Source organism: Pempheris klunzingeri, chromosome 21 (assembly GCF_042242105.1).
Source record: "Pempheris klunzingeri isolate RE-2024b chromosome 21, fPemKlu1.hap1, whole genome shotgun sequence".
Lineage (NCBI taxonomy): Eukaryota > Metazoa > Chordata > Actinopteri > Acropomatiformes > Pempheridae > Pempheris > Pempheris klunzingeri.
The window spans coordinates 2,412,411-2,439,888 of NC_092032.1; the positions used below are offsets into that span (position 1 = coordinate 2,412,411).

The 27,478-nt window shown below is 43.0% G+C and overlaps 1 protein-coding gene across 1 annotated transcript in view; it reads left to right on the forward strand.

Annotated features, from left to right (window-relative positions):
• reck (reversion-inducing-cysteine-rich protein with kazal motifs) overlaps positions 1 to 27,478 on the forward strand; it is a 60,467-nt gene that overhangs the window by 15,171 nt on the left and 17,818 nt on the right. The window contains exons 2-11 of the mRNA XM_070852650.1: positions 4,272 to 4,330; positions 14,172 to 14,246; positions 17,281 to 17,317; positions 19,299 to 19,384; positions 19,485 to 19,532; positions 20,193 to 20,226; positions 20,797 to 20,994; positions 21,804 to 22,068; positions 22,187 to 22,360; positions 26,428 to 26,640. Of these exons, the coding sequence (XP_070708751.1) occupies positions 4,272 to 4,330; positions 14,172 to 14,246; positions 17,281 to 17,317; positions 19,299 to 19,384; positions 19,485 to 19,532; positions 20,193 to 20,226; positions 20,797 to 20,994; positions 21,804 to 22,068; positions 22,187 to 22,360; positions 26,428 to 26,640 (1,189 nt within the window). The remainder of the gene's footprint in view (positions 1 to 4,271; positions 4,331 to 14,171; positions 14,247 to 17,280; positions 17,318 to 19,298; positions 19,385 to 19,484; positions 19,533 to 20,192; positions 20,227 to 20,796; positions 20,995 to 21,803; positions 22,069 to 22,186; positions 22,361 to 26,427; positions 26,641 to 27,478) is intronic.

Below are 27,478 nucleotides of genomic sequence, written 5' to 3' on the forward strand. Positions count from 1 at the left end.
GTTCCCTTGTTTTTCTTGGTCCCTGGTAGTATGTAACCTCACATGAAGCCAGGTCTGTGTAAAGATGCGGGCACAAACAGTCTGATTTTTCCATTTCATCCACTTGACATCCCACTCCCACACAGTAATGCCAGCTAGGAGCAGCCTTAGGGACGAGCTGGGTTAGCTTAGCTCTTATCCAGGCGCTCTTTCCTCTCCGCGTGGGGCGATCGCCACTCCTGCCGCGGTCTTTGGACGGAAGATGCTGTGGGCTGTGATTGATTCAAGACGACCCTTTAATAGTTCACTGCTATTTTTTGCTGGAAAATGCAGATACGTAGTTCAAAGAGACTTCATGATAACCAAATACAAAAGAACTGCAGATACTTTTAGCTCATTGCTTTGGCAGCCAGACACGGTGCGAGCCCAGCTGATGAACACGGTGGAGCATTTAGCACCTACAGAGAAGAGAGGACCACAACCAGAGCTAAAATGGTCAGAACGTTTTACAAGGTGATAATATGTCACATGTTGTGTTCTGCTGCCCCCGCACAAACACAACCATAATGTAATGCAGCTTTAACACTAGACCAATCAACACAACAGAGAATCAGTGTGTGCCGTAAAGCTGGTGGTGTGAAGACAGCATGACTGTGGTGTGACCACATGAAGAAGATTTTAAACCCAAAGCTCAATTTAGGGTACAAAGCAGGTTTCACTTGTTCACTCCATCGATTATGCACACACACACACACACACACACACACACACACACACACACACACACAATAGGAGCCTGCTCCTCTGTAGAGCATCAAAGATGAGTGTAACAGATCCAGTGATGGAATCCAGCAACTCCTGTCAGGCAGCTGAAAAGACACACACACACACACACACGTGCGCTCACTCACACACATGGACGTACTGATAAGAACCTTATAATGTCTGCCAGCAGTGGTCAGTATGGGAGAGAGTAACAAAGGGGCTGCTGGCTGACTGGTGGAGGGGGGGAGCGTAATATAAGGATAAGGAGACAACAGAATTTATGGCCCTACTCATATATATGCGTGTGTGTGTGTGTGTAAACTTAACTTTGACTCTTGGTGTTACTTTAGTATAGATTAAAGCCAGACTCAAACCCCATTTGGAAACACGTTCTGTTTGTCTCAGTTATTCTGTTTGTTGGAAGTTAACATCCAAATTTATTTATTTTTCCAAACAAATAGCTTTTTGCAGATTAAACAGACAACATACAATTATTTAGTGACCCTTCGAGGTGTCATTATGTGTTTTCAGACCCCCCCCCCTCCTTCAAGTCTTTGTGCTTTGCTAGAACATCGGTGAGGAGTGGGGCAATAACTCAGATAAGAACCGTGATGCTGTTTCACAGATCAGTCAAGTGGGAGAGCACAGTGCAGCACCAGTGTGGTTTACAGCGCGCTCACACTACGTTTGTCAGTTATCTTCAAAGCTGCATGGCTGCAGGTCTTGAAAAGTGTGGAAAAGTATTCATTCACTATCCTCATAAAAGGCCTTAGACGGTGTTAAGAGTCTTACATTTAACCCTGGGCTACACCATCAGTCCTGCAGCAGACACCGTCACCACTGCTTCTTACAGCCGGAAGCTCATCAGGACAAGTGAAGATTTTAGTAAAACACTAATGAACTGGAATTAAAGAATCATTTTTAATAGGTCCATCCATCCATCCATCCATCCATCCATCCATCCATCCATTTCCTGCCTCTTATCTCTGCTCTCTGACTGCTATGATCATGAAACAGCTGTTACATTACATGCGGTTTCCAACTAAACAGCTGAACCTTTATGGGTACATTTAGGCTGAAAAGCTCAATAATTCACTTTGCACAACAAAAGAGAGGTATTTTCTTAAAATGTCATACTGTGGTAAATAAGTGAAGCACTGGACTAGTAAACAAGCTGTCCAACCAACACACGGTGAACTCTGATCAAAAGAAGTCGGTAACTCCACGGTGTTGGTGTGTTTTCACTCCTGCTAAAGCTGGCAGTGAGCCGTGCCTGTAAATGGTGATGGGATCGCTTAGTTTAGAAGGAAAAGAACAAAGTACATATTCTGTGACTATTCATCTCAGAAGTGAACTGAACAGAATGGTGCAAAGTGGTTTGTAATTGTCACCCTCATGACAAACAGTATAGAAGTGATCAAAGACGGTCTCAGGCGCTCTACCATGCTGAGATTACGCTGTCAAAACAGTCCATGAGTCGGACCGTGCTATAGGCCATAGGAGAGCCATGCTAAATCACTGGAGTACTCTTCAAATTGAGTTTCACATCAAGACTCAAGATGTTTATTGTCACTCCAGTTGTATCAGTACACTCATGTTAAAGGAGCTCTGAAGAAAGGAAGATGTATATAAAGATCTATATATAGACAAACACATGTAAAAAGGGAATAAACAGACTAAGAGGCACTAGTATATGACAGCTATGAAAGGTATAAAAAGATGAATAAATGTGTGTATATTTCCTCTAAATAAAATGTCAGAACTGTCTAACATCAGATATAAAAAGAGGGAAAGCAATAAAACGGGATGGGTTCTACTGTTGGGGCGAACACTCCTTTTAAGACCAAAGTGTAGAAAGACTGGAGAAAAGACAGAGATGGTGGATGATCAGAGAGCATGCTTCCAGCTCAGCATCACTGCTGTCAGTCCACATGTGGAGGTGGAGGCTGTTTCTGACAGCGAGCTGAGCCAAGTCACTTACTGGAACCCTGGGCAGGGCTGTGGTCTGGAGCCCCGCCAGCCAAGCGTCGCTCCGTGTCCGTGTCATTCTGTTTAGCTACGAGAACAGGAAGACAGTATTTATGTAGGTGATCTAAATGTGGCGCTGCAACTCTGCGTGCACAGATTATGATCGTGTCTTTGCCACAGCACCAAGCGTCATGCTGCACGCAGTTAGACAGTCGGCGTCTGAATATTTCCTCCCTGTGCTATCTCTGACGTGACGTGTTTCACACTGTGGACTGAGGCAGACTTCAGGAACCACAACCGTACTGGTCCTTCTGCTCAATCTCACCATTCATAGCAAACAACTTCTATACTAACTAACTAATATACTTCAGAGTAGTGCATTGTTCTTATATATATTAATGTAGTCAAACCATTCATTTGATTATTGAATTGAAAGGACAGTTCCTCTAATATATATTGATCATTTTCTCCATAATGGATTCGTTAACTGGTCCATAAAATGAAATGGTGAAAAGTGTTGATCGCAGTTTCCCAAAGCCTGAGGTGACCCAACAGTGACAACCCAAAGATATTCACTTTACTGTCATAGAGGACTAAAAAGCAGAAAATGTTCACATTTCCAAACTGAAATTTGTACAAACCTGCTCCACCCTCTGACACTTATTTCCCTTGGTTGGACATCCATTCCACCAAACAGAGGACATAGTTTTCTTATAGCTGGCTAGCTGCCTTGCGATACCTAAGAAAAGTCACTTAATATTTATTGGTTAGTGTAAAACAGAGTGTAACCTTTGTCAAACAGAAACATGCTAACAAGACCTTCAGGGTAGTTTCCTGTATAGATGCTCTAAATGGTTCAGTAAGAGTCTTAAAAATCTTCACAACTAATAGACCAACCCAGTCTCATGGACATGTGTGAAATAGTCAGGAAATGTAATCTAGAATTTGTGTCTGTGGACACAAATTTCTCATTTTTTCATGTCCCTGAACACGAACTTTAAACCAATGTATTTCTGTGGGATTATCTTTTCGTGGGAAAAGAACAGAGGCTGTGCTGTTATTTCTCATTTTCTATTCCTTTTTATTCCTTTAACTAGAACCGCTCCATCACTCAACATTTATCTAAGGTTTGATACTTGTTTTATCAGTCCGCGGTGGTCTGGAGGGTCCACTGTCGGTCAAAAACACGTGTTTGACAAGTCAGCAATATGAGCAGTTTATGCTATGACCATCCATTTTCATTTATGTCTCCTTCAATCCTGAATAGGACTAACATGTATACATACATTTATAAAGCACATTGGTCTTCCCAGAGGATGAACCCTTTCCGTTTTGGATACTGCGTTTTACATTCATACCTCATTTGATCTATTCTTGTTGTATTTTATTAGTGCATTCAATTTCTATTCTATTTTAAGATCCACTCTACTTTATTTATCTAGTTGTTTTGAGATGTGAGGTACAAAAGACTTTTGCTGCATGTTGTACTGTGTATAAATGTGTATGTGTATATAATGTATATAATGTGTATATAACTAACTTTGTGCCTCTCTCTGCAGATCCCTCCTGTTGCCACTATGCTGCCGAGTTCTCACCTTGCAAAGAAGCTTGTGACCAGGTACAAACACACACACACACACACACACACACACACACACACACACACACACAGAAACCCACTCCCATAGCCCACAGCCCATTATGGTCAGCCTATGAATAGAGGTTATTGAAGGGGAGTGGTGTAAAGTTTTTTTGTCTCTTGGCTCTTTGAAGTGCAGAATACAAGTTCTGTCTCACCCTGTTTCAATTGGGAGCAGGTGATGCTCTCTCTCTCTCTCTCTCTCTCTTTCTCTCTCTCTCTCTCTCTCTCTTTCTCTCTCTCTCTCTCTCTCTCTCTCTCTTCTCTCTCTCTCTCTCTCTCTCTCTCTCTCTCTCTCTCTCTCTCTCTCTCTCTCTCTCTCTCTCTCTCTGAAGCCTCCATGTCATTCTTTATGGCAAAGAGACACAAAGGAGATGCAAAAAAGAAGCTTTTCTCTGCAAGCAACAAACAGGCAGAGAGTTCAAACCATACTCCTGCTTTTGAAGTGTGCGTGTGTGTGTGTGTGTGTGTGGGTGGGTGGGCGGGTGGGCGGTGGGGTGGGGGGGCTGAAGAGGGAGGTTGGACAGAACTCATTGTGCTCCTATTGCTTGACATCACCATTTTTGTAGCTAATCAAAGACTTGATCCAAATAGAAAAAGACATTACATGAAAGTTGAAGATGGACACAGAGAGGTGGGGAAATGGGGGGGGGGGGGACCTGTTAAGGTAAAAAAAGGAAGAGAAAGAATGATGAAGATGAAAAGATGGAGAAGCTTCGTGGAAGTGTAAAGGCTTCAGAATGCCCTTCAGAGGTTGTGGTTAAGGTCTTGAGTGTGTGTGTGTGTGGGGGGGGGGGGCGGGAATGGCTGTCACGCCCACATTGTAATCACCAGGACCATTTTAGCTCTAATGAATGTTGCCATGTGCCTGGTTACACCCAGAAAATGAGTGGTTCTTCAAAGGTTCTGGTGGTTATATATAGAACCATGACGGCTCATAGAATGTGTGTTTTCATCAGAATAAAACCTAATGTGGCTCCAAGCTCCTCACATACTGCTGGACTGGGACATTCATAGAAAAGTGGACTAGAAATGAACAAGCTTTACTGGCACCGGGGCAATGAAGTACTGGAGATGGGTAGGGATGTGACAATACACTGTAGACAGATCACACTGATATGATTCAGGGTTTAATATTATCTATTAAACTATTTATCTCTATATTAATGGTGTTTTAAACACCTGGGTGGTCCTTTTTTAAAAGTGTGAACTCCAAGTGACCAATGAACTTAATAATGGGCCTTAGATTTCCCACCAGAGTGATTGCAGAGAGAAACATCTGAGTTGGAGTGGCAGGCCCTTTCAAGGTGGGCTTTGTCATCTCCACATAATAAATTGTACACAGTGGGATGATGGCTTCATTGGTATTCATAGTGTTGCACACATTGGTACACATGAAAAGTTACACAGGTAGAAGTGGGCATGATGGTTGGATGGACATTTCTGCAAATGAAAAAGTGGGGGTGGAAGGTGTGTCAGACCAGGGATGGGGTTTGATAAGATTTTATTCATACCAATGATGTTTGATCATCGATTTTCTTATTGCTCCCTGACAAATCATCAGTGATGGAAGAAACACCTAGCTTGAAGTGATCATTTTACAGACATTTTAACTGGCACTGTTTTCTTCATGTTTCTTCATGAAATGAAACCACGCTTCTTTTTCCTCTGATTCTTCCCCTGCCTCTCCCGTTGGCATCGATAAACTGAACTGATGAGCTCAAAGGAATATGATTCCGATGGCTTGGACAGTTTGGAGCAGTTTTTTGATTCCTGTCCCTATAGCAGACACTGTTAACCTGAGCATACTGAGAAAGATGATATGAAAATGAATTTGAAATAACTGTTGATGCGGTTCCATGTACCTGTTTTCAAGTAGCACATTACATTTCTTAAATCACTATTTTCCATGATGCCATCGTCCATCTGCAGCGGACGATGGCATCATGATGTATAAATAAAAAGAAAATGTGAAACCGTGCAATGGAAAGAGACTTGGTGAATAAATAATGGTGTATCTGAAACATATGACTTAAAGTAAAGAGGTTAAACCATCAGATGTGTGTGGAGCAATGACGAGACTAACTGTTCTCACATTTATACATTAATACCAAGCAGAAATATCTCATGTTTTTTTCTGCATTTTTAGATTTGCCTGCAGCTCTTTGAGCCATGCCATTTTGTTTCTGTCTCTTATTCTATAATGGTACATTTGCACCTGACTGGAGCATTAGCGCCACCTGCTGTTTATTTTGATGAACCAACTCCTAGAATGACAGTATACCATAATAAACTTTACTTATAGAGCAAGTTTCAAAAACAAAGTTTCAAAGAGCTTTACATGGTTAAAAGCAGTTCAGGACATGAGATGAAAAAATGGAATACTTACTTACAGGAATAATAGAACCGATAAGACACATTTGGGGAAAAAAAGAAACAGGATGGTGGCAGTATTGATAAAGGGCATTTTTAAGAAGTAATTTAAAAGATGTCACCAATTCTGCAAGCCTCAGATCGTCGGGCAGGCAGTCCCACAGCTGAGGGGCCCTGACTGCAAAAGCATTTAGTCTTGAGCTGGGACTTAAGAACAGCCAGCAGAGCCCTGCCCAAGGATCTGAGACTGTGAACAGGCTCATTAGGGAGCAGTAATTCAACAATGTAGCCAGCGGCTGAGCCATGCGGTGCTTTAAAAGGGACCAGTAAAATCTTAAAATCAATTCTATAACCAGTGAAGCGAGGCTAAAACAGCTAATATGTTCTGTTCAGAAGAAACAGGCCCCTCATGTTGTTCATTTACGAGGCTGTGAATGTTTTTGTGAATGTTGCTTGTTCTCATGTCTCTCTTGTGAAAGAGATCTTAATCTCAATGAGACTGTCTGAACAGATAAAGATTTAATGAAAAAAAAAAATGTGTTAAAAGCCGAACAGCTGTGTTTTGTATCAGCTGAAGGTGCGAGATTGGTTTTTAGGTTAACCCTGAATACAGCAAGTTACAGTAATCAATCAGTTTGCGAACTATCACACCCAGTTTTCTAACATTAGTGGCCAAGTTGATTTTGGATGATATAGAGGGACTTTGGAGGACCAAAAGAATGATTTCAGATTTTGGGCCATCCAGCATTTTATTTCTGACAAGATTAAAGATGATTAAAATTGCCTTCTTCACTGGTTTTAAGTGGAACCTAAATTTGTATGTCATCGGCAAAACAATGATGCTGCATTTTATATTTATGCATTATATGACCTAGTGGCAGTATGTACACAGTGAATAAGAGAATGAGCTGAGCTGAGAATGGAGCCTTGGGGTACACCACAAGCGAGAGGGGCCACAGAGGAGGAGGAGGCATCGCCAATTAATACTGAAAATGTTCTATTTTTAGGTATGATTTAAACCGGTCTTGGACTGTATCATAAGGCTATCTAGAAGAATAAAATCAATGGGATCAAACATGGAGCTAAGATAAAGAAGAATTAAAACTAGCTATAAAAAAAACAGCTCTAAGGAAATGGTTACTAGTATTGAAAGTTGTCAAAGATACTTTGTTTATTCATAACGAAGCAAACTTATTCATATGTTTCTCTAAAATGTTCAATAAAGTAGTAGAAATACATTTGAATTAATAGTAGTATTTAAATCCATATTTACCTTGGCAGATCATTGTTTAAATATTGGCTTGTGTTTAGCCTAGTCCATCTTGTCTACTCATATGGTTAACATAACAGTGAATTTAAGACTGTCCTCCCAAGACAAAATACAGCCATTTGTCCAAATGGTTGATGTGATATATTTCATTTAAAGCCGGCGTAGCAGTTTGTCATTGTCATTGGGCAAAAAGTCCATAATAAACTTTCAGCATATTGTAATTCAAATGGTTTGAGAGGAAACTAGAGAGAGAGAGATTTGTCTGTCTATTGTCTGTTCTGCAAACACAGATGTGTGTTCACATCCCTTCCGAGGATGGTGAAAGCCAGATTAAATGGTGGAAAGTCCTGCAGAGTAAGTTGCCATTACACCAGCTGCCTACACTGCAAAGCGACCCATACAATGCAATAATGCGATGAAGCGTTTCAGAGATGAACTTGGTGACGAAGCTGCTAACTTCAGTATTCTGTAATATCTAAATGTGCTGCATTGGTGGAAGGAAAGTTATCATAAGACCTCTTATAATACTTCTATGAGTTGCGTATGTAGATCAGCAGGCGACATTACATGTTGCTAATAGTTTAGTCTCCTGCTAACTGCAACTTTAGCCAATGGCACGCAGCTGCAACTAAGTCAAGATCATGTTTATGTAACTTTGAATGACACCATATGGATCATAATCCACAAGTGGAGGGACTGAAGCTGCGAGTGAATTATTGTAACTGATAGATAAAAATGATGGTTAAACTTTAAATAAGTATATTACTACAGTATATAGAACATTTCCTAAAAGGTTGTCTGACACCCTGGTTATTGCACATATTGCACAGTATTTTCTTTAAAACTTTAGAAAGTTACAGTATACATCATCAATTTTGGACATCACACAGACCAAGGACATCAACATAAGGAACATAATCAATTCAAAGAAAACAAGTTCACTTACACGGGCCTCCATGGATAGAGAAGGAACCGATGAACAGAATCAGCTGTTTTTGACTTTTGTTGGGACAAAAAGCCCATAAACTCTCAGGCCCTGATGGTACATGATTGGAAACCACTGCTGTAAAAGTGTTTTTCTTAGGTGAGCTTGATGAAAGAGCCCATCATTCTGCCAGCCAGCATTTATTCAACTTTGATACGGACCGAGGGAGTCTTACAAATGGCCTGCTTGGCTCGTTGCTTTTCAGAGTTGGTCTGTTGCAGCATCAGAGAGATTTCTTCTTTGATAATCTGCCAACAAATCACTGGCGCTCCGTGTGGTTCTGTGTTTTTCCGTCACTTCGGCAGAGATGTACAGGCATTTGGAAAAGGAGTGGATGAATCAGTTTGTTCCTACAAAGAACAGTGCAAGAACACTTGAATACACATACATTATTAGCACCTGCAGCCTGGCATCAAGTAAATGTTCTCTGATAATGAATATGCCCCAAATCCACACAAATAGAACTGCATGATAAAGTTACTGAAATGAAACTTTTGTAGTTCTTCTTTTTAAGTGAGAGGTAAGAAGAAACATTAGAAGTCCTGCAAAGACAGATGATTGTTGGAGCAGCAGAAACCGGCTATGTAGAATATAGCACCAGCAACACTTCCAATTTACAAAACAGAGCACATTTAGTACAAGCACATGAAATGAAAGCATCATTTACAGCTTTATGAGAGCCAGATATTAGCAACATTTGATATTCAGGTCAAGTTTAACTTGAAATGCACAATTTGTTTGGCCTCCTGGGAGCAGCAGCACAAGCTGTGAGGCTAAAACTGACATTCTATCACCTCGTTAAGTTGTTGTGGGAAAGCATATTGTTTTCCACACCCAGCAGACAAAGAGCAACATTAGCACTCTCCTGAGTTCAAAAGTCCAGTATTCACCGTCCTTTTAGCTCTGTCTTTGGTCTCCACCAGCTCTGCAAAGTTGGGGGTGTAGAGATAAAGCATTGAGCTAAATGAGACATCTGTAGTTGTGAGTTGGTGAGTTCATCTTCAAGTGACATACAGATAAGTCATGTCATCCATTGTTAATATTAATTCAATTCAATTCATTTATTTTGTATAGCCCAATATCACAACAGTGTCTCACAGTGCTTTACAAAGTTCACTGAAATAAACAAGTGTAAGAGAACAAACAATCTAATAAAGAGTCCAGCAGTCGATGAGGCCAATGGATCAGTCCGGTGGATCAGTCCGAGGCATCACCTGCCCTTTATGACCCTCCTGTAGATATATTAAAATGTATATTTAGGAACAACAGTAAACTTCAGCATAAAGCAGAGGTTGGAAATCATTGTCACTACGGGCACCTCCTTCAGGCAAAATGAGTGGATAGAGCAGAACATGAATTTTAATGGAATTCTTGTTATTCTTATCGCTATTAGGGGAATAATAATGCTCCATGTTGTGGAACTGTAATTCCACAATACCCTGCTGGGCGTAAACAGGAAGTAATATGTCGCTGTGAATTGTGTGTGCTGTGGGGTACAATGTGAGAACCGTTTATATATTTGTAACATTTAGTCAAATAGTCTCCATTTCAGTGTGCTGAGGCCTGTTCACAGTGTAGCTGTGGATGTACACACAGCTACTGAGGACTGATACTGAAGATCAATACTGGAAAAAAAGAAAAATATTAGGATTCTCAGGCAAGTTGTATAGTTATAATATATATATATATCTAAACAGGTCATTGGACGTTTATTCCCAGTGGACATTGGAGATCATGATATCCTCAGGGTGAAACACTGAATCTCTAAATGTGTGTTTTGTGTGTGAGTTATAACTCTGAGCAGCAAACTGCTGCAGTCATGTGCTAAAGGGTTTACTGGAGACATTGTTCTGGTCATTTTCAGCTTCCTTCTTGTAGTTGGAGGTCCTCCTAGAATATGTTGTAATATTGTAATGTTGGAAAGACACACATTTCTTCTGACACTGTGCACAATGCGTGCTGCTCTTTACAGCCTCTTTCTCAGTGCTCAGTTTTAGCCATAGACTGTATAAAACATGGACGTCGGCTCTGTGACGTCACACATGGATTTGTGAAAAGCCCAAATGAAGCTCAACAGGGTGTTCTCTGGAAGTCACCATCTTGGAAGTGCCTGACTCCGCCCAATCCAGACTACATGTTCCTCTGTCTCCCCACTGTGCTGCTCTCTTGTGGTGAGAGACAACACACTGTGTCTGTGGTAGATGTGAAACGTGAGTTTTACTTGTTTGTCATCCGTGAAGTGTTTTCAGTTTTGGTGACAGTGTCTATAAAAAGAAATCTGGACTGCCTGACAGAAGTTAAAGCATTTGACGTCGTTGGACTAGATTCATGAAAACATGCTAATGGCATGGGAGCAATGTATGTAGCTTATTACAGAGTGACTGCAGACTAGGGGCTGCTTGCAGTCCCACCCCTCCGCTAAGCGACAGACTTCACAGCGGTAATTGGCAGCACAGTAGTCGAGACAAACCACGGGTTAACTGCGGTGAAAAAGGCTGAGTGGTGTGCGCTCTGGTAACTCTACAGTTCTAACACTATACTTATCAGCCTAAAGTTAGCACCGGTAAAGGCCCAGTGAAACTGAATCACTAAATAAACAGATTAAAACAGTCAAACGAGGAGCCTGCAGCTCCAGACTGGCTGCCTGCCTGCTAACAGCACACAGGAGAGGGAGAGGCCCCGGCTCTGTGGGTACAAGAGCCCTGGACTGGGATTAGTTTGAGCAGTATACATGGGATAGACCCACAATATAGTGTATTTAAAAAACCCCTTTTCCCTGATGGTCTGGCTCTGAATAAGTAGCTACATAAATCCTAGTAAATGGCAAGTGACTATCCAATAGCCATCCATCACAGCACCAACCTGTCAATCTATGCAGCCACAGCCTTAATTATGCACAACTTAAAGCCTTAGTATCAGAAATATAAAGTTATCAGTTATATAAAGATTACCCCTGTACAGTTGTCACGACTGGAAAAATGAACCACAGAGACTAAAACCGCCAAGGCCAAGTTCAGCGGACCAGTCTGTCAAATAAACAGCAAAACAACACAAAACACCAGGACCTCCAGCCTCCTAGTGTGAAGTCTGGTCACGGACAGCTGGCTGGCATCCACCCGTTGTTGACCTTGTGCCGTTAGCAGTCCTTGTTGAGAAAGCAGGCCCCAGTAAAACAGCATTACACACACATTCTGCTGATGCTGGGAGAACATTTGCGTCACATTTCCATCCAAAACAAGGTAAATCAGGGCAGCATGGTGGTGCTGTGGTTAGTACAGCAACGAGGTCCCGGGTTCGAATCCCGGTTTGAACCCGGGGTCTTTCTGTGTGGAGTTTGCATGTTCGGCCCTGTTAGCGTGGGTTCTCTCCGGGTACTCCGACTTCCTCCCACAATCAGAAGACATGCACATTAGGTTCATTGTTGATTCTAAATTGCCCGTAGATGTGAGTGTGAGAGTGAGTGAGTGTCTGTCTCTGTATGTGGCCCTGTGATTGGCTGGTGACCAGTTCAGGGTGTAACCCCGCCTCTCGCCCAAAGTTAGCTGGGATAGGCTCCAGCTCCCCGTGACCCTGACGGATAAGTGGTATAGAAAATGGATGGATGGACAAGGTCAATCTGCAGCAACACAGTTTTCAGCATTTGTTGGCGTGTTTAATTTCAGAGGTAGCATTTACCACATAACAATGTTGGCCAGCAAGGTGGATGCAGGTTTACAGTGGGCGGGAGCTCCACTCTGCTGTCCGGCTGGAAGAGGTCACATGATGATCTGACATCACATACAAGCGGCAAATCTAAAACAGAGCTTTTTTTACACACACTTACTAAAAGATGGAGCATGTAGCAGTGCGTCACAGCTAATGCTAAACAGCTAAACATCAGCAGCCAAAATACTATCACTAACTCTTTGTTTTAAGAGTGGTGGCATGCACCTGTCCCCGTTCACCTCACTCGCTTACTTTGCCTCACGAAAACACGCTCCGACTGCAGAACAGTCACTGATGGCGTCACAAATCTTCAGCTCACAAACATCAGCGCTGGATATTTGTGTATAATTTGCAAACAGACAGGAGGGGAAGACTTTCACATTCCATGGAGGAGAAACTGACTGCAGACCATCGACAATCTTTGGTATTCTTTGCTTATTCCTTTTCACAGGAAGTGTATGGAAGTGTATGGAATTAATGTTTAATGGCTGTGGAAGAGAGAGAAGGTCCACAAAAACATTGTGTCCTCCCAACATTGTGAAGCTGTAAATCTCCCTCACTTGGTTTCATGACTTCACACTTCAGCCAGAGACTGTTGGCAGAGGCTGCATTCTCCCAGGCTCTCGCCTTGTATGTTCACACAACACTTGGATGGGGTACGGCTAAGTGTGTGTGGATACACACCACAAACTGTCTTGTTGATGTCTAAGTGAGCATATCTCAGAAGTGACTGACTACATTTTCCCATGGCCTGAATGCTTTCCCCCATGTAGGAAAACAACATGATGCACTCTGTCTCGTGAATCAGAGTGAGCATAATTACTGTATTTAGTGATCTTGGTCACTCTCCTACCTTTTGACTTTGACACAATCAGATATGTTCCAACCCAGTCTCTAATGGTTTGCTCAGGTGATTCGGCCAGCAGAGGAGAGTCACCTATTGTTGGGCATCATGTCATATCGTTTTTCTGTTGTTATCCTGAACTTCTTTGCTTTGTTGTGAGGTTCTAAAGTGCTCTAAATCCAATTCGGAAAGCTCACCACTAGAACGTGTGTAGTGTACATTCATGATTAGTATAATGACTGCTGACAAAGTGGGTTTAATAAGGGCTGCCTGTTTCGCCTCCATTGTTATTCATTCATCACAAATGAGGACACACAGATATATTAGCCAGCACAGCAGAGCTGTACCTTGACTGAACAAAAGGAGAAGATATGTCTTTCATACTAACAGAAAATTTGAAATCCAAGAATGTGACAAGTTCTCTTAAATCATTGATGCCTGCCATTTAAGAATAACTCTGGTTACACAGGTGAAGCTTGCGTGAGGCCCAATGGCACTGTTATACCTCAGTTTAAACTCCCCATCCCTCAAAGGACAAAGACCTCGTCTCCACTCAGAATCCTGCTCGGAAATCATGCATGGGCACGTACACATGGATTTAGAATGTGTGGCATTAATTCTGTCTTTTGCTCCTGTCTTGCAGCTCGCTACTATAAAGAGTGAGTCTCGTCTGAAGCATCTCCTGCAGAGGTTACCTGGTTACTGCCCAGAGTCCATGGTGAGTCCTCTCCCTCTAGTACGACAACCACTAGCTGGCTGCACGTGCACTGACAACTCCCTTCTTAGCTTGAGCGGGGTGTTACAGTATCATTCACCAGTTCAGACGGATGCAGTGAGATGAAAGAGCCCGAGGGAAGACACACAGCTTTGTCGTATAAAGCAATCATTTATCATACTAATCATAATCCTGTGCAGAGCATGCACTGCACAGGATCCGCAAACCTAATGGCTAATGTGAAAACGGTTGTGTTGCACAGAAATATAAAAAGAGACACGTATCATAGAGGCCTTTGAAATGTATTACGAGCAGAATCCACCGACTACATAAAGAGCGCTCTGGAATTTAGGCAATAGATACTAACTCGTCTTTTATTTGAGATTTAGAGGCAGTAACAGGACATGATGGCACAGACAAAGGAAACAGAGCATGCTTTTGTCCTAATGTTTCATAGGGCTCATGTTATTCACTAACAGCTTTATTAGCTGACATTAGGTAACAGTGTCAATACGGTTCACGAATGCCTGGACTGCTTTCACTGACTGAATCAAAGTGTGATATCCAGTGCTGCGTGTTGTAAAAGGTATGACTGCAACTCCAAAAATCTAAATTCTTGTTTGATATACTGAAAAGACTGTCAGTGTGAGTAGGATCTTGATATTACGGTCTGCTGAAATAACAGAAGCTCTGAGCATAATGTCTTGATGTCTTGATGCTGCCGGTGGTACTCTGTTGGCCAGTGTTAACAAAAAATCTGGATCAACTCTGTAATTATACAGAAAGTGGGCTGGTGGTTGTGGTTACCAGACTATTGGAACACCTGGTTAAACCACACAGTCTGTCACACACACACAGGCTCCATCGTTCCACCCACTACGGCTACCAGAGGCTGAGGCTGCTTTGGTGCTTGTCTCATCTCTCTCCAAGCAGCCAGTTAGAACCACACCAGTATTTAGACAGAAGTAGATAAACAATGCTCATGGCTGCTGGTTAAGCGGCCCACCTCTCTTCTCCATCACCGCCTCCAGAGTCCAGTCCAACCCCCCCTCTAGCCACTGAGCTGGCCTTTCTAACTTTCTTGTTGAACTTGTTAGCATCTTCCGCCTGTTCGCTTCGCCTGCAGCATAATAGCCAGCACACAGACTGGCAGAACATCTGCAGCGCCCTGCTGCCAACATCGAAGCTTTTCAGCCTCCTCCCTTATGTTCCCAGCCCACACAAGGGTATGTATAGGAGGGAGCCAGCCCCACATCCCTTGAGTCCACACCACCCAACTAAGTCATCCAGCAGGCCCCTCTATTTCTGAACACCCACCCCGCACAACTTCTGCATGCAGCCTCTTTGCCAGTCACGTAAAGTGTCTCAACAACGCTCTGACTCAACACCCATAAACTGGGTCAGTTAGCTAATGTTAGCGTAGCAAGTCATAGCCACACCTGCTGGTCCCCTCTGCTCGACCAGGAGAAAGGCACTGAACAAAATCAGACTGCTAATGAGGGCTGGGAAGCTAGTAGTTAAAGCTGCTTCACCATAGCTCATGGTAACATTGGTACACTGGATTTAGTCTGCACACTGCACAGAGAGGAGAGGGACTGGGGTGAGCGGGGGCCCACTTGCTGAGTCCTCTGACAGGTTAATCCTGCCATGATATTAACCATCCTGGTTTCATTCCAGACGTCCATACAGCTGTGCACTGTATGCAGATATGTATATATATATATATATATATATATATATATATATATATATATATATGTGTGTGTGTGTATTATTCATAGTGTTTTCATTCTGCCCTTTTCTTACAAAAGAACAAAGGACAAAGCAGAGAGAGAAATGCTGCTCTAATGTAAAGCAACTGAATTCCCAAACATATCAGGCTAAAACAAAAAAGAGAAATGTACACATACAGTGCACACAGGCTCTCTGGGAGGGGGGGGCTACAGGGCTCTCTGCTTTGGCAACATTATTCTTCCTGTCACACTCTTGCGTTATTGGCCCCTGCTTCATCACAAATCATGTTTATGCGTCATGTAAAGACACTGTTACTCCTCTGTGTGTCTCATAAAGGATGCTGACACCCACTGACAGCAACCTTTGTTCCCCAGCCAAGAGACACTGTGGGGGGGGGGGGGGGGGGGGGGTGTTAACAGTGACGGACATTTAAACAAATGATTGTCCTGTAAAAAGAGCAGGAAAGCACTTTTATTTTTCCTTGTGGTGCTGGTCCATATCTGCACCTTTGTCTCTTTGACAGAGGAGACAGATCCACAACATTTAACCACAAACCCAACAGGACTTTCACAGGATTTATCTGATTTATTCATTTGATCTAAGGAATGGAGCGTTTGCTGTTTGAAATCAGAGAAAATCCTCGCTGCATCCCCACCAATCTCCCCATCTCAGCCGATCCTTCACTATTTCTTTCCATGACAGATTTTAAGCCAGTGAATAACTGGATAACGAGTCTTTCCCTATCCCTGCTCCCTAGAGATTGTCATCACATAATAGAAAATAATATGCCCCTATCGCTGACTCCAAGTGTGTTCAATTACACTTCATATAAAGTACTCATGCCCACCGCCATGGCTGGAAGTGGAAGACAAACCATGGATGTGCTTATAGCACTAAGATTCCACTCCAGCAATGTCGTTTGTGCCGTGGACAGGTGTTCACCAAGCAGACTGAAAAGGAGGGTTTGTAAATATACAATATTATGTACGTTTCTGTGAATAAGAATACCTGTGTTTTATATATATATACTAGTGGATAAACCATCCGAGGTTCATCATTGGTATTGGAAAATTCTGAAATCAAACTTAAACGCAGAAAAGTATAAATACACTTTATTAGAAGTGATTTAGTGAGCTTATTGAACTTTAGTGATACTCTTTTGGCTACTGCAGGCATTTTTCCAACTCGTATAATCACACAGTTTTTCCACGCACACTTCAACAATGAATTCTTAGTCATTATTAGTTTTATGAAACCTCAAGTGACATCATACAGTAACTTTTTCATGTTCTTTGCCTTATAGAATGAACTTTGGATGTGCATCAACTCTACACTTCCAGGTAAGAGAAGAGTGCTGATGGAAGCCCTGTGTGTGTAGCATGCTAAGGTTTCTGACTGTGGCACCTCTTCGCAGTAGTAGTACCCTAAAAGACCCTCGTCAATATTTCTACATGAGCAGTGTGTCAGATGTGTCATGTGAAAGGTCTTGCAACAGTGAACCCGTAATTTGTACGTTTCCTCTCAGCTCTTTTAGATGTTACGGATTAAAAGGCTTTGATTCAGTCTTTTCTGCCTGCTTCTGCTAGAAACCCACTGGACACCTCAGGCTGTGCACACAGACACAGTTAACGTAGTGGAGCATTCAACAGCTAAACAGTGCGATATCATTTTGAAGAGCTGGTGCAGACCAAAAACAGAGCTAAAAGAGACTCAAGGCCACCAGGAACATGACTGGAAGGCACTGCTAGTGTTGCTCCGTGTCTCTTAGATGTGTAAATAGCGAGTTGTTTGCTAACATGTTAAACAACTTACGAGGGATGTCACGTGCCAAACGTGTCTGATGTTTAGTTTGATTTGGACTGGCAGAGCTCATAGCAGCTTTAAAGATTATGTGTTGGGTATTGTTGATATATTTATAATTCTATTTCCTAGGTCTTGTGCTTTTTAGATTTTTTTAGCCGTGTGAAAAATGATTAAATACATAAGTATCTTGTTTTCATGCTCCCATTCCAATTCCAATATTAACACATTGGTGAGAACACAGTGCACATTATATCTACTAGACTAAGCAGAAGGTCCTAACAATGAATGAAGAGGAGACGCTCCGACTCTAGAACTGACATGAAAGATGACATTCACCCTGCATGTATTGTATGTGCGGCTGTATGAGAAGAAATGGTAGCAAGTGAAGCCCTTAAAGCTGCGAGGTGAGCTCCCCCTGACCACAGCAGAGAGCAGGCAGTGGACCAGAGGCTTAAATCCTGCTGCCTGTGCTTGGAACAAATCCACCTGTCAGACACCTAATAGCCTCCACACTGGGAGGAATTGTTCTTGTTACCTTTTTCACCCAATAAACACTGGCATTCAGACAGCCTCAGGAGTCTGTGAACATTTAGTCCATGAGAGATGATTGTTTGCTTTTGGGGTTTTTCCATATTTTTTTCCTGTTAAAGAGTTTTACCTCATCCATGTCTCAGGAAAGAGGCTGTTGTACTCTGCACAGATTGTCACACCCCCAAAGCAGGTTGTTATTTGCTATTTTGACCTATGGAAGATCTGACTTGACTTGATTTGATCCATCAGATCTTCTGAGACTCTGACCTGTTGATTTCCGATGTTCACCACATTCAGATTTACCACCTCTCCTCAGCGTTCATGATTTCCCACATCTTTCCTCAACTCTTGCAAAATGCAGATTCACTTTTTGAAACTCAAGATGTAATGCATGTAATAGGAGGGCTACACCCCTACTATTAAATGTATTACAGCTTGTCTATATCAGCTTTGACAATTCAAAAATACTTAGTCGTCCCTCAAAGGGCAATTTAAGGCATTTGCACATTCTCACTTATAAAAGATAATCCTACATTTAGAATATGAGGAGTATGTCAGAAAGACATATACAACGATTAATAGCACCGGCCAATCCACAGCTGGCAACAAAGGTGACGAGGGTGTCTGGGTGCACCCATTGACATAAAGGGGTGATGGTGAACACTGATGAAATGCAGGGAAACACTCTGATCACCACGGAAACGGTTTCTCTGCTCCAAAAACAAATCACTTTTCCCGAGGCCCCACTTTTCCCCAAATTGAATTCAAATCATTTGATTTATTTTTTTAACAAACAGACAAAAAAGAAAGCTCCTTAGTAGAAGTAATCATCGTGTAATAAAAGATGTGCCATTAACAGCATAGAAGCAGTGCACTCATATATCAAGCTTTTCATAAAGACCAATATTGTCCCAATAAATAAATAAACTTCACAAAATAGATACACACAACATATGGTTGATTCTGGAGTGTTTGATTTGTCCTCAGGAGTATCCAGGAAGTCAGACGGCTGGGTGGGGCTGGGCTGCTGTGAGCTTGCCATCTCAGCTGAGTGTCGGAGGGAATGCAGACAGGTGAGACGCTGTAAATGTGTTTAGTATGGATTAGTACGTTTTCTCCTCCGTTCATGACAGAGTTGACCTGCTTTGATTTTATTTCCTTTTCCTTTTGTAGGCGTCATCCAAAAATGACATAACAAAAGTATGCAAAAAAGTCACAGAGGTAAGTCCAAGAGTTCCGGAGGGGTCACGTGAATTCAGTAGCTGCAGGTGAAGTGCCTGCTTCAGTTGGAACCAATATGAGGGATGAGCAAATTCTCTTATTCTGACATAGCCAGACAAAAAGATGTCACTACCACTATTCATAATACCTGGAAATCTTCTATACATTCCCCTAGTGGTGGTGCTGCTACTGTGAAACATACAGCACTAACAGTAACGTTCACAGAAATAAGGTGTGACATATTTATATGTATATGTAAGCTTTATTAAAGTAAAAACAGAATAAACATTGTTTAACAGAAAACTGATTGAAGGATAGAATAAAGAAGGGAGAGAGGGGGATAAAGGGGAGGTCCACCACACATTTACTAAATGAACTAAGACTCGTTTTCATGAAGTTGAGAATATATTTATGTACATTTATTAAAGCAGTGGTTCCCAACCTGGGGGAAGATTAATCTGAGGGCCCAGAAGGGATCAGATACTGTCACATCTCCAGGCCTCTAAAAATCACTCTTGGTGATGCTGCTTGTGACTCACGTCCAAACCTCAGCAGCCACAATGATTTGTAACCAGTGAGACGGAGCGTTAGTGTGTTTTATCTTTCATACCGTGTGAAAACAGTGAGTCGGCATCAGCAGCTTTTCTCTTGTGCTTCCAGAACTCCCTGTACAGCTGCATCACCAAAAATGAAAGTAAGTTGTCGCTCGCACACACGTGCACAAGACGAAGCCAACAATTTTGAACACTGATCTCATCTCTCCTTCCAGCCAACAAATAGGTCTTGGTACCAGTAATGAGGTTGTGACACTGTGTTACACTGTAAATGTACGACATGCACAGAATACACAGGACACACACACTGTGAGCTCCAATGTTGTGTTAATGAGAGTGTTTATGGCTTAGAGGATTAGAGCACTCCAGCCTACAGTACTTGGGTCCAGTCATTGTCCATTAAATAATAATATATAGGACCAAATAGTCAATTAATACTCAGATTGTGAAGTTTTTATTCTAAATCTTCATAGGTGCTGTTTGGTGCATATTAGAATAAACAGTATATCAATAAAGAAACATAGCCTACCATGTTTACTAAAGTCTTCACTCCTACTTTATATGACTTAGCTCAGCACGAAGTCCGAGTGTTTCCTCACTACCACTATTCCTGAACACCTGATCTTACCTGACTCAGCAGGTGTTTGGTTCTGATGCAGTCGTTCACTCAGTTGTCGGACCTGTGTGTGTGTTCGTCTGTGTTCCTCCAGTGGGCTCCACATGCTGCAGCTATGCAGGGCGTCACACCACCTGTAGGGAGTACTGCCAGGCCATCTTCAGGACCGACTCCACGCCCACCGTGTCCCAGATCAACGCCGTCAAAGAGTACTGTCAGAGCCACAGCGCTCAGCTGCTCAGCTGCGTCAGCAACTTCACCAAGTCCTACCCCATACGCAGCCCCATAGACAGTAAGTCCTGCTGACGCTCCAGTCCTGCTCCCTACTGGATCGTCAGCACAACACCGATGCAGCTTTCCTTCCACCATTAGTTAGCAGAGCCGCTACCAGATGTGGAGGGAAGGTTTCCTCTAGTAGTTCTGTATCTAGTCACACAAAGCTTTATCTTTTATTCTTCTTGGTTTGGAGGTTGTCTTTGTGTCACGTAATATTATTTACTCAGTAATAACATGACTTTTCCGAGCAATGCAAACCTCATTTCATCTCTAAACTACAACTACTACAGTTGTTGTTGTTGTTGTTGTTGTACCACTTTTCTCCAGTTGCTCATCTCTCCTTTTGCATTGTGTGGTCTCTCAGTCCATCCCTATTCATTTCATCCATCTTTCATGATCGTTCCACTTCACTGGTGAAAGACAGTCAATGGAGCCTCCTACTGGAGAATACAGCTTTCAGAATGGAGCCGGTAACTTTCTGAACTGTGTAGAGGAGACAGTGAAAGAAGAAATGGTCATTGCATCACTGTTAGGCATGTGAACATAGACTAGTGGCACATCTGAAAGCTCTCTGTGCAGTCGGTGTAGTGGTGAATAGGCCTCTCAGTCAGTCTGGGTGATGCAGCCACAGCCTTTCAGTGTGCTGATGGTTCATTGTACAAGTTTGTTCTTTCATTTGGCAAAGGAACTTCTTCAGTTTTATTTTCAACATGGAAGCAGCAGTGGGCTACATGGATAACGTCCTCTGCTGGGAGAAATATATGTTTCATGATATACGGTGGTGCATTTTCCAGCACTTATGAGTCCATCGGCCCCCACCTCCAGGTCTGTACTGCTGTGACCGGGCGGAGGCGACCCACTGCCAGGTGGCTTGTCGGCGAATTCTGCGCACCATGAGCACAGAGCACGAGATCATGGAGGGTTTGATCGAGGAATGCGGCTCCCAGCCTCTCCCTCAGGAGCCCATGTGGCAGTGCTTTCTGGGCAGTGCCCACCCTCCTTCCCCGCCCGAAGACGAGACCCCCCATCCCGCCAAGATGGACTGTGCCAAGCTGCACTGCTGCTCCAAGGCTAACACCTCTCTCTGCAGGTACAGCACACCGCTTAGTGGAAGACAATGCATCACTGTCACACCCTCTGAGGAAGACTAGACTAGAGGTTGAGATGAAATGTGTTCCTCTTGTTATCACTGTGCTGTGCTCTGACAGGGACATGTGTCAGGAGATCAGCACTAACTGGGGCAGCCAGACATGGCAGGACTTTGACCAGCTCTGCGAGTACAACCCAGGGGAGACGGAGCTCATCAACTGCCTGGCTGATGTCAGAGAGCCCTGCCAGCTGGGCTGCAAGGACCTCACTTACTGCACCAACTTCAACAACAGGTTAGACCCCCCCCCCAAGCTCCTCTGTTCATCTGCAAGGAGTCTAATAATGTAATAATATTTGATATTATCCAGTCATTCTCATGCCAGTTGAAAGTTGTACACTGAATTTGTATCCTCACATGACACACAGTGAACACGATCAGGGTCCAAACCGATCAGGTGCCTTCAGGTGCTTAGCTTGCTTTACACTGTCATCGAACAAACAGCATTTAGAGCATCTTTGCACAAGTATTGTAACAAACTATGTGTTTAAATCAGAGGAATTACCAATGTAAAAGCCAGACACTTAACATATCTATCAATATATGTTTTTAAAATGTTTCTCACTGATCTTTTTGCAGCAGCGTGTCACGTGTCACATTCAGCTGCCGACATAATGACTGACAAATACTGACATTTCTTTTTTTAAAGATTATTGTTGGCATTTTTTGCTTCATTTGCTGGTCAGCAGTAGAGAGAGAAAGGACAGGGGGGACAGAGGGTACATGACATGCAGTACGGACTCCTCCTCGTGGTATGTGCTCTGCCAGGGGAGCTATCAGGGGGCCCCAGTGCAAAGTGAAATCTGAAATCCTTTCATTGCTTGTAGTTTACAGTTTAGCTCTCCAAATGATCATTCAGCAGCTCTCATCTCTGCCACTTCAACCGGTAGCTGAAGGACTTCCAGTGCTACATTCTTACCCCAGGACTGATATTTCACTTGACTGGAGGCTTAGACGCTGACTGACTTTCTGACTACTCGTCTCTCATCGTTCAAGTGACAGATCAGCTTTTAAATAGTCTGTATTTGCACAGTGCCTTTGTAGTCTCTTCAACCACTCAAAGCACTTTTACATTACATACGTACATGTGTTCTTTCACACTCATACCACCAACCTTCTGATTGAGAGATGACCCACTGTACCTCTGAGCCTTGAAAATCCGCCTTTTCACTTCAGCTACTTTCAGCGCTTCCTGCAGCACCATTACACCTCAGCCAATTCTAACCGCTTTCAACTGTTTCAGCTGTCAAGCTCTAACACTTTCAGCAGACTCTTCAGGTCCTTTCTCTGTTTGCAACAGTAAATTCAAAAGTTCAAAAGCACAATAATTACAATAATGATGTATTTGCATCAGCGCACTGGTTCCTCGGTCCTTCAGCTGTGCTTGTGAGCATGTGTGTGAAAATGCACCGCTGAGAGCCTGAAGAAAAGAAAGATGCAGGGAGGGAAAACAAGAGAGCGATTTGTGTTGAACCCAGCGTGACCCCGAGTTATCAGCACACAGCATGTTTTACACACTGTCTACAGATGGGGCCAAAGGCCAAATGGAACGGCTTCAAAGGCTACACTGGGAAATCACACCAGCACACACACATCAAAACAAACTCAAATATACTTCACACGCACACAGCGGTCTGCAGGTCACCTGGTGAGTGAGGCAACCACAAGAGCTCACAGCCACTTGATACTGTAGAGTATTCTGAAAAGCCCGGGTCAGGTAGTGCACCAGAGATGAGATATGAGTTTGTTAGATCAGATTCACTCAGGTTAGACTGACACTTTAAATAGAAGTCAGTTAAAATGTATAAATTGTGTAGTTCACTGAAACATTTGGTGTTTGTTTTAATTATAAACTCCCATGCAGCTACTGAACATATGAAGCTCACTCTTTGTGTATTCTGTAGCCTTTGCCATCCACACTTATTTACACACAGGTATCTTCAAGCAAGTGACAGGACTGCACAGACACAGTTGCCAGATTTATCACGGCTGGAACTTTTAATACTTGAACACTTGAGCAATCGGTGATGAGGGTTAGGAATAAATGTGCTAACGCGGCTTTCGGACCTAAATCATTTAGAAAAAGGAGTGATGTGTGTTACGCTGAGAAATATTTCAACTGCCACCTCAATATGATATTAGATGAAGGAATTTAGTTTGGACTGTGAGGACAGAAATCTGACAGACGTTTCAAATAAAGAGCCACGCTAGCACTATAGGAGTGCTTTGAGCTATAAGCTAGTATTGGAGAAGTTGGAATTTTGACCTAATGACAGGGCTAGATAAAGTCAGCAGGATTCATCCTCAGGAGACCATGAATGTCTGCACAAAACTTCTCGTCAGTCCATCCAGTCAAAGTGGTGCACAGGCTGTCTAACATCCCTGTCTCCAAGGATCCCTCTGACGTAGGCAGCTTTAACCCCAGGCTTTCTGTTATTATTGGCACAAAAAAAATCTTTTGACAAATTGTTGCATCAGATCATGATGACATGGAGCTCTTGTTGTTTCATTGTGGAATTAGATGTTCGCGCAAACAAACTGTGTGTACGGCACTTTCCTTTCCTTTGATGGGCTTCTGGAGAGCTTTGTGTGCGTTTCTCCTCCCCTGAGGGGTTCAAACGCTGGGCTGTGTAGTCGGGAGCAGCATGGAGTCAAACGCTGGCATGGAGGTGGTATTTCAGGCATGTGGCAAATAACAGTGTGCCGAAGTGTGCGTGTGTGTGTGTGTGTGTGTGTGTGAGTGTGTCCTTCTGTGTCTGTGTCTGTGTAAGACAAACTTTATTAAGAGTGCTGTGCCTGGTGCCGTTTGTGTTTGATATGATGAAGTTCACCACACTTGTCCAATCAGAGGCTGCAGATGCACCAGTACATCCGTCCTGCTGCCTTCACATGGCTGCAGGGATTCTGTAAATGCCTACTGGCTCGGAAGTGTTTCATTAGAATTGTTTTTAAAGATTCTTGTTTTATAGTATTTAGTTTGCTCCTATTGGAAGTATAACCGGCAGCAGAATGGTGCACCAGAAACAAATGTATGTTTATTCTCATCATAAAGTCTAAGACACATTTTCATGTGCCAGGTGAAAACTTTCATTGGAACAAATCTGAGTTCCATTTTGGTATCCAATTCTCTTAATACGTCCATGTGGTCGTAGCAAGTCTGATAAAATGTTCCCTCTTTGATAGTACCCCTAGAGATGTGGTGATAATTCTGATCGTACACATATAGGCTTTTAAACTTGTTCACACTATCACACTATAATCACACTATAATCATTGTAGTTCTGTCATCAGCAGCAGTATGGGATGCCTCCCAAATCATTCACTTCCCAACACCCGCCCCCTCCGACCTCAATAACAGAGCCATCAGAAGTCACTATGCTCATACTGCAAACGTTATCCACACTTCACATTACTTCCATCACAGGACTTTGAAATGGAGGAGGTGCAGGCCCACTTTGGTGCAGTAAGAGTTTTACCCTAAATAAAACACCTGTGTAGATGTGTGTATACGTGTGAGAGTGTGTGCACGAGGAGATTTGGGAATAAAAGAAATGGCATGAATGTGTGTATGACCATATGTCTGCCATATTTGTTTTGTGTATTTGCATGATTTCCTTGTAAGACGTGAAGATTCTGAAATGAGAAGAAAACACAACAAAACAGGTGAACAGTAAAGTTGTTCTTCTTCTAAGCCTGTAGAAATCACTACATTTTCCCTTTGGAACTGTGGGAAAAAAGATAAAGAACCCTGATTATACCGTGTGTGTCGTAGCAGCCCTGATGAAGGACTGTCACTGCTGAACTCTTACTGAGCTTTAGTGGGTTACTTCTAATAGGACTCAGCTGATTACCACATTTAGGTTTGGTCTGAGAGGAAAACCACTGTTGATTAGTGTGGGGGCAAAACACACACACACACACACACACACGGTTGCTTCAAGATAAACAAAGCATCCACTCATCAACAAATGGAAAGACGCAGCCACACCCAGAACTTCTGCCTGGAATCTTTCTTTAAACCACCAATTAGCTGACTCACTTGAGACCAAACCCACCAATCAGACATCAAAGGCACTTCCTGGTGCAGCAAAAGGGGAAAACGGTCCTCACATTACGCAGCAGGACTTAAACTCCGTCTGTAAGGCCTGCAGAGCAGACAGCTAGAAGGCTGCAGTTACCATTACACATCACACCTCGTTCTGCAAGCAGCCCGTGGCTAGTGTGGAGATACTGACTTATTTTTCAATTCTTTTATGTGCAAACCAACTTCTGTTTCACTCTGAGTTCTGTATCTGCACACAGGCCGACAGAGCTGTTCCGCAGCTGCAACGTCCAATCGGACCAGGGCGCCATGAACGACATCAAGCTGTGGTCCAACGGGACGATCAAGATGCCGTTCATGAACATCCCCGTTCTGGACATCAGGAAGTGTCTGCCGGACATGTGGAAGGCCGTGGCCTGTTCCCTGCAGATTAAACCCTGCCACAGCAAGTCCAGAGGGAGCGTCATATGCAAGTATGTCTGGTAGCATCCTACAAGTTACTACTGGGTAGTGACTAGTTACTACCCAGTACACACACACACACATACACTACTAACTAGTAACTAGTCACTACCCAGCCGTAACAGGGTCACACATGACCAGGAGGTTTAATCAATACAGAATTTATTATATATTTCTCAGCTATTTTGACTCGTCAGTGACAGCAGACAATACTTGGGTCAGGTCTGGAAAGCTGACAACACCCCCTGTTGTTAGACACTCAAGCCAGATGAGGAAAAAACTCCCCAAAACCCTTGAATAGGGTAAAAATGGAAGAAGCTTCCAGAAGAGCAGCAGAGGAGGCATCTGTCTCATTGGGGGAACAGACAGGAAAAGGTCAGGGGTCAGGGGTCAGGGTGCTCTGAGCCCCATTTGGACCGGAGTTATTTCTCAACAGCAAATTTGCAGTATTCAGACTGATGCATCAACAACATGTCAGGTCTGATAGCAGAGAAAACTTCTCAATCTACGTAGGTAGTTCCTTTTTAAGCAGCTGTGCTGAGGCAACCTGTCGTAACCTCCTTTGTTTTGTGTTATTTTATGGGGGCATTTTTCTGCCTATTGGACGGTCAGGAAAAGGTCACTGTCCTAGCTCGAACCATGTGTCATGCGTATGTGTACATGCAAAATCATGCTAGAGATCTGGTCAAGTGTCCCCAGGGGGAAGTCTAGCTGGGGAAATGTGGCTCCTCTAAACTCCCAGTCCAGTTAAGCAAGTCTCTCATTTACATGACGTTGAAAAAAATCTGGTTAATGCAAAGAGCCAACAGTCATGTGGTACCAAAGAAGGTAACCAAGCTCTAGAATAAA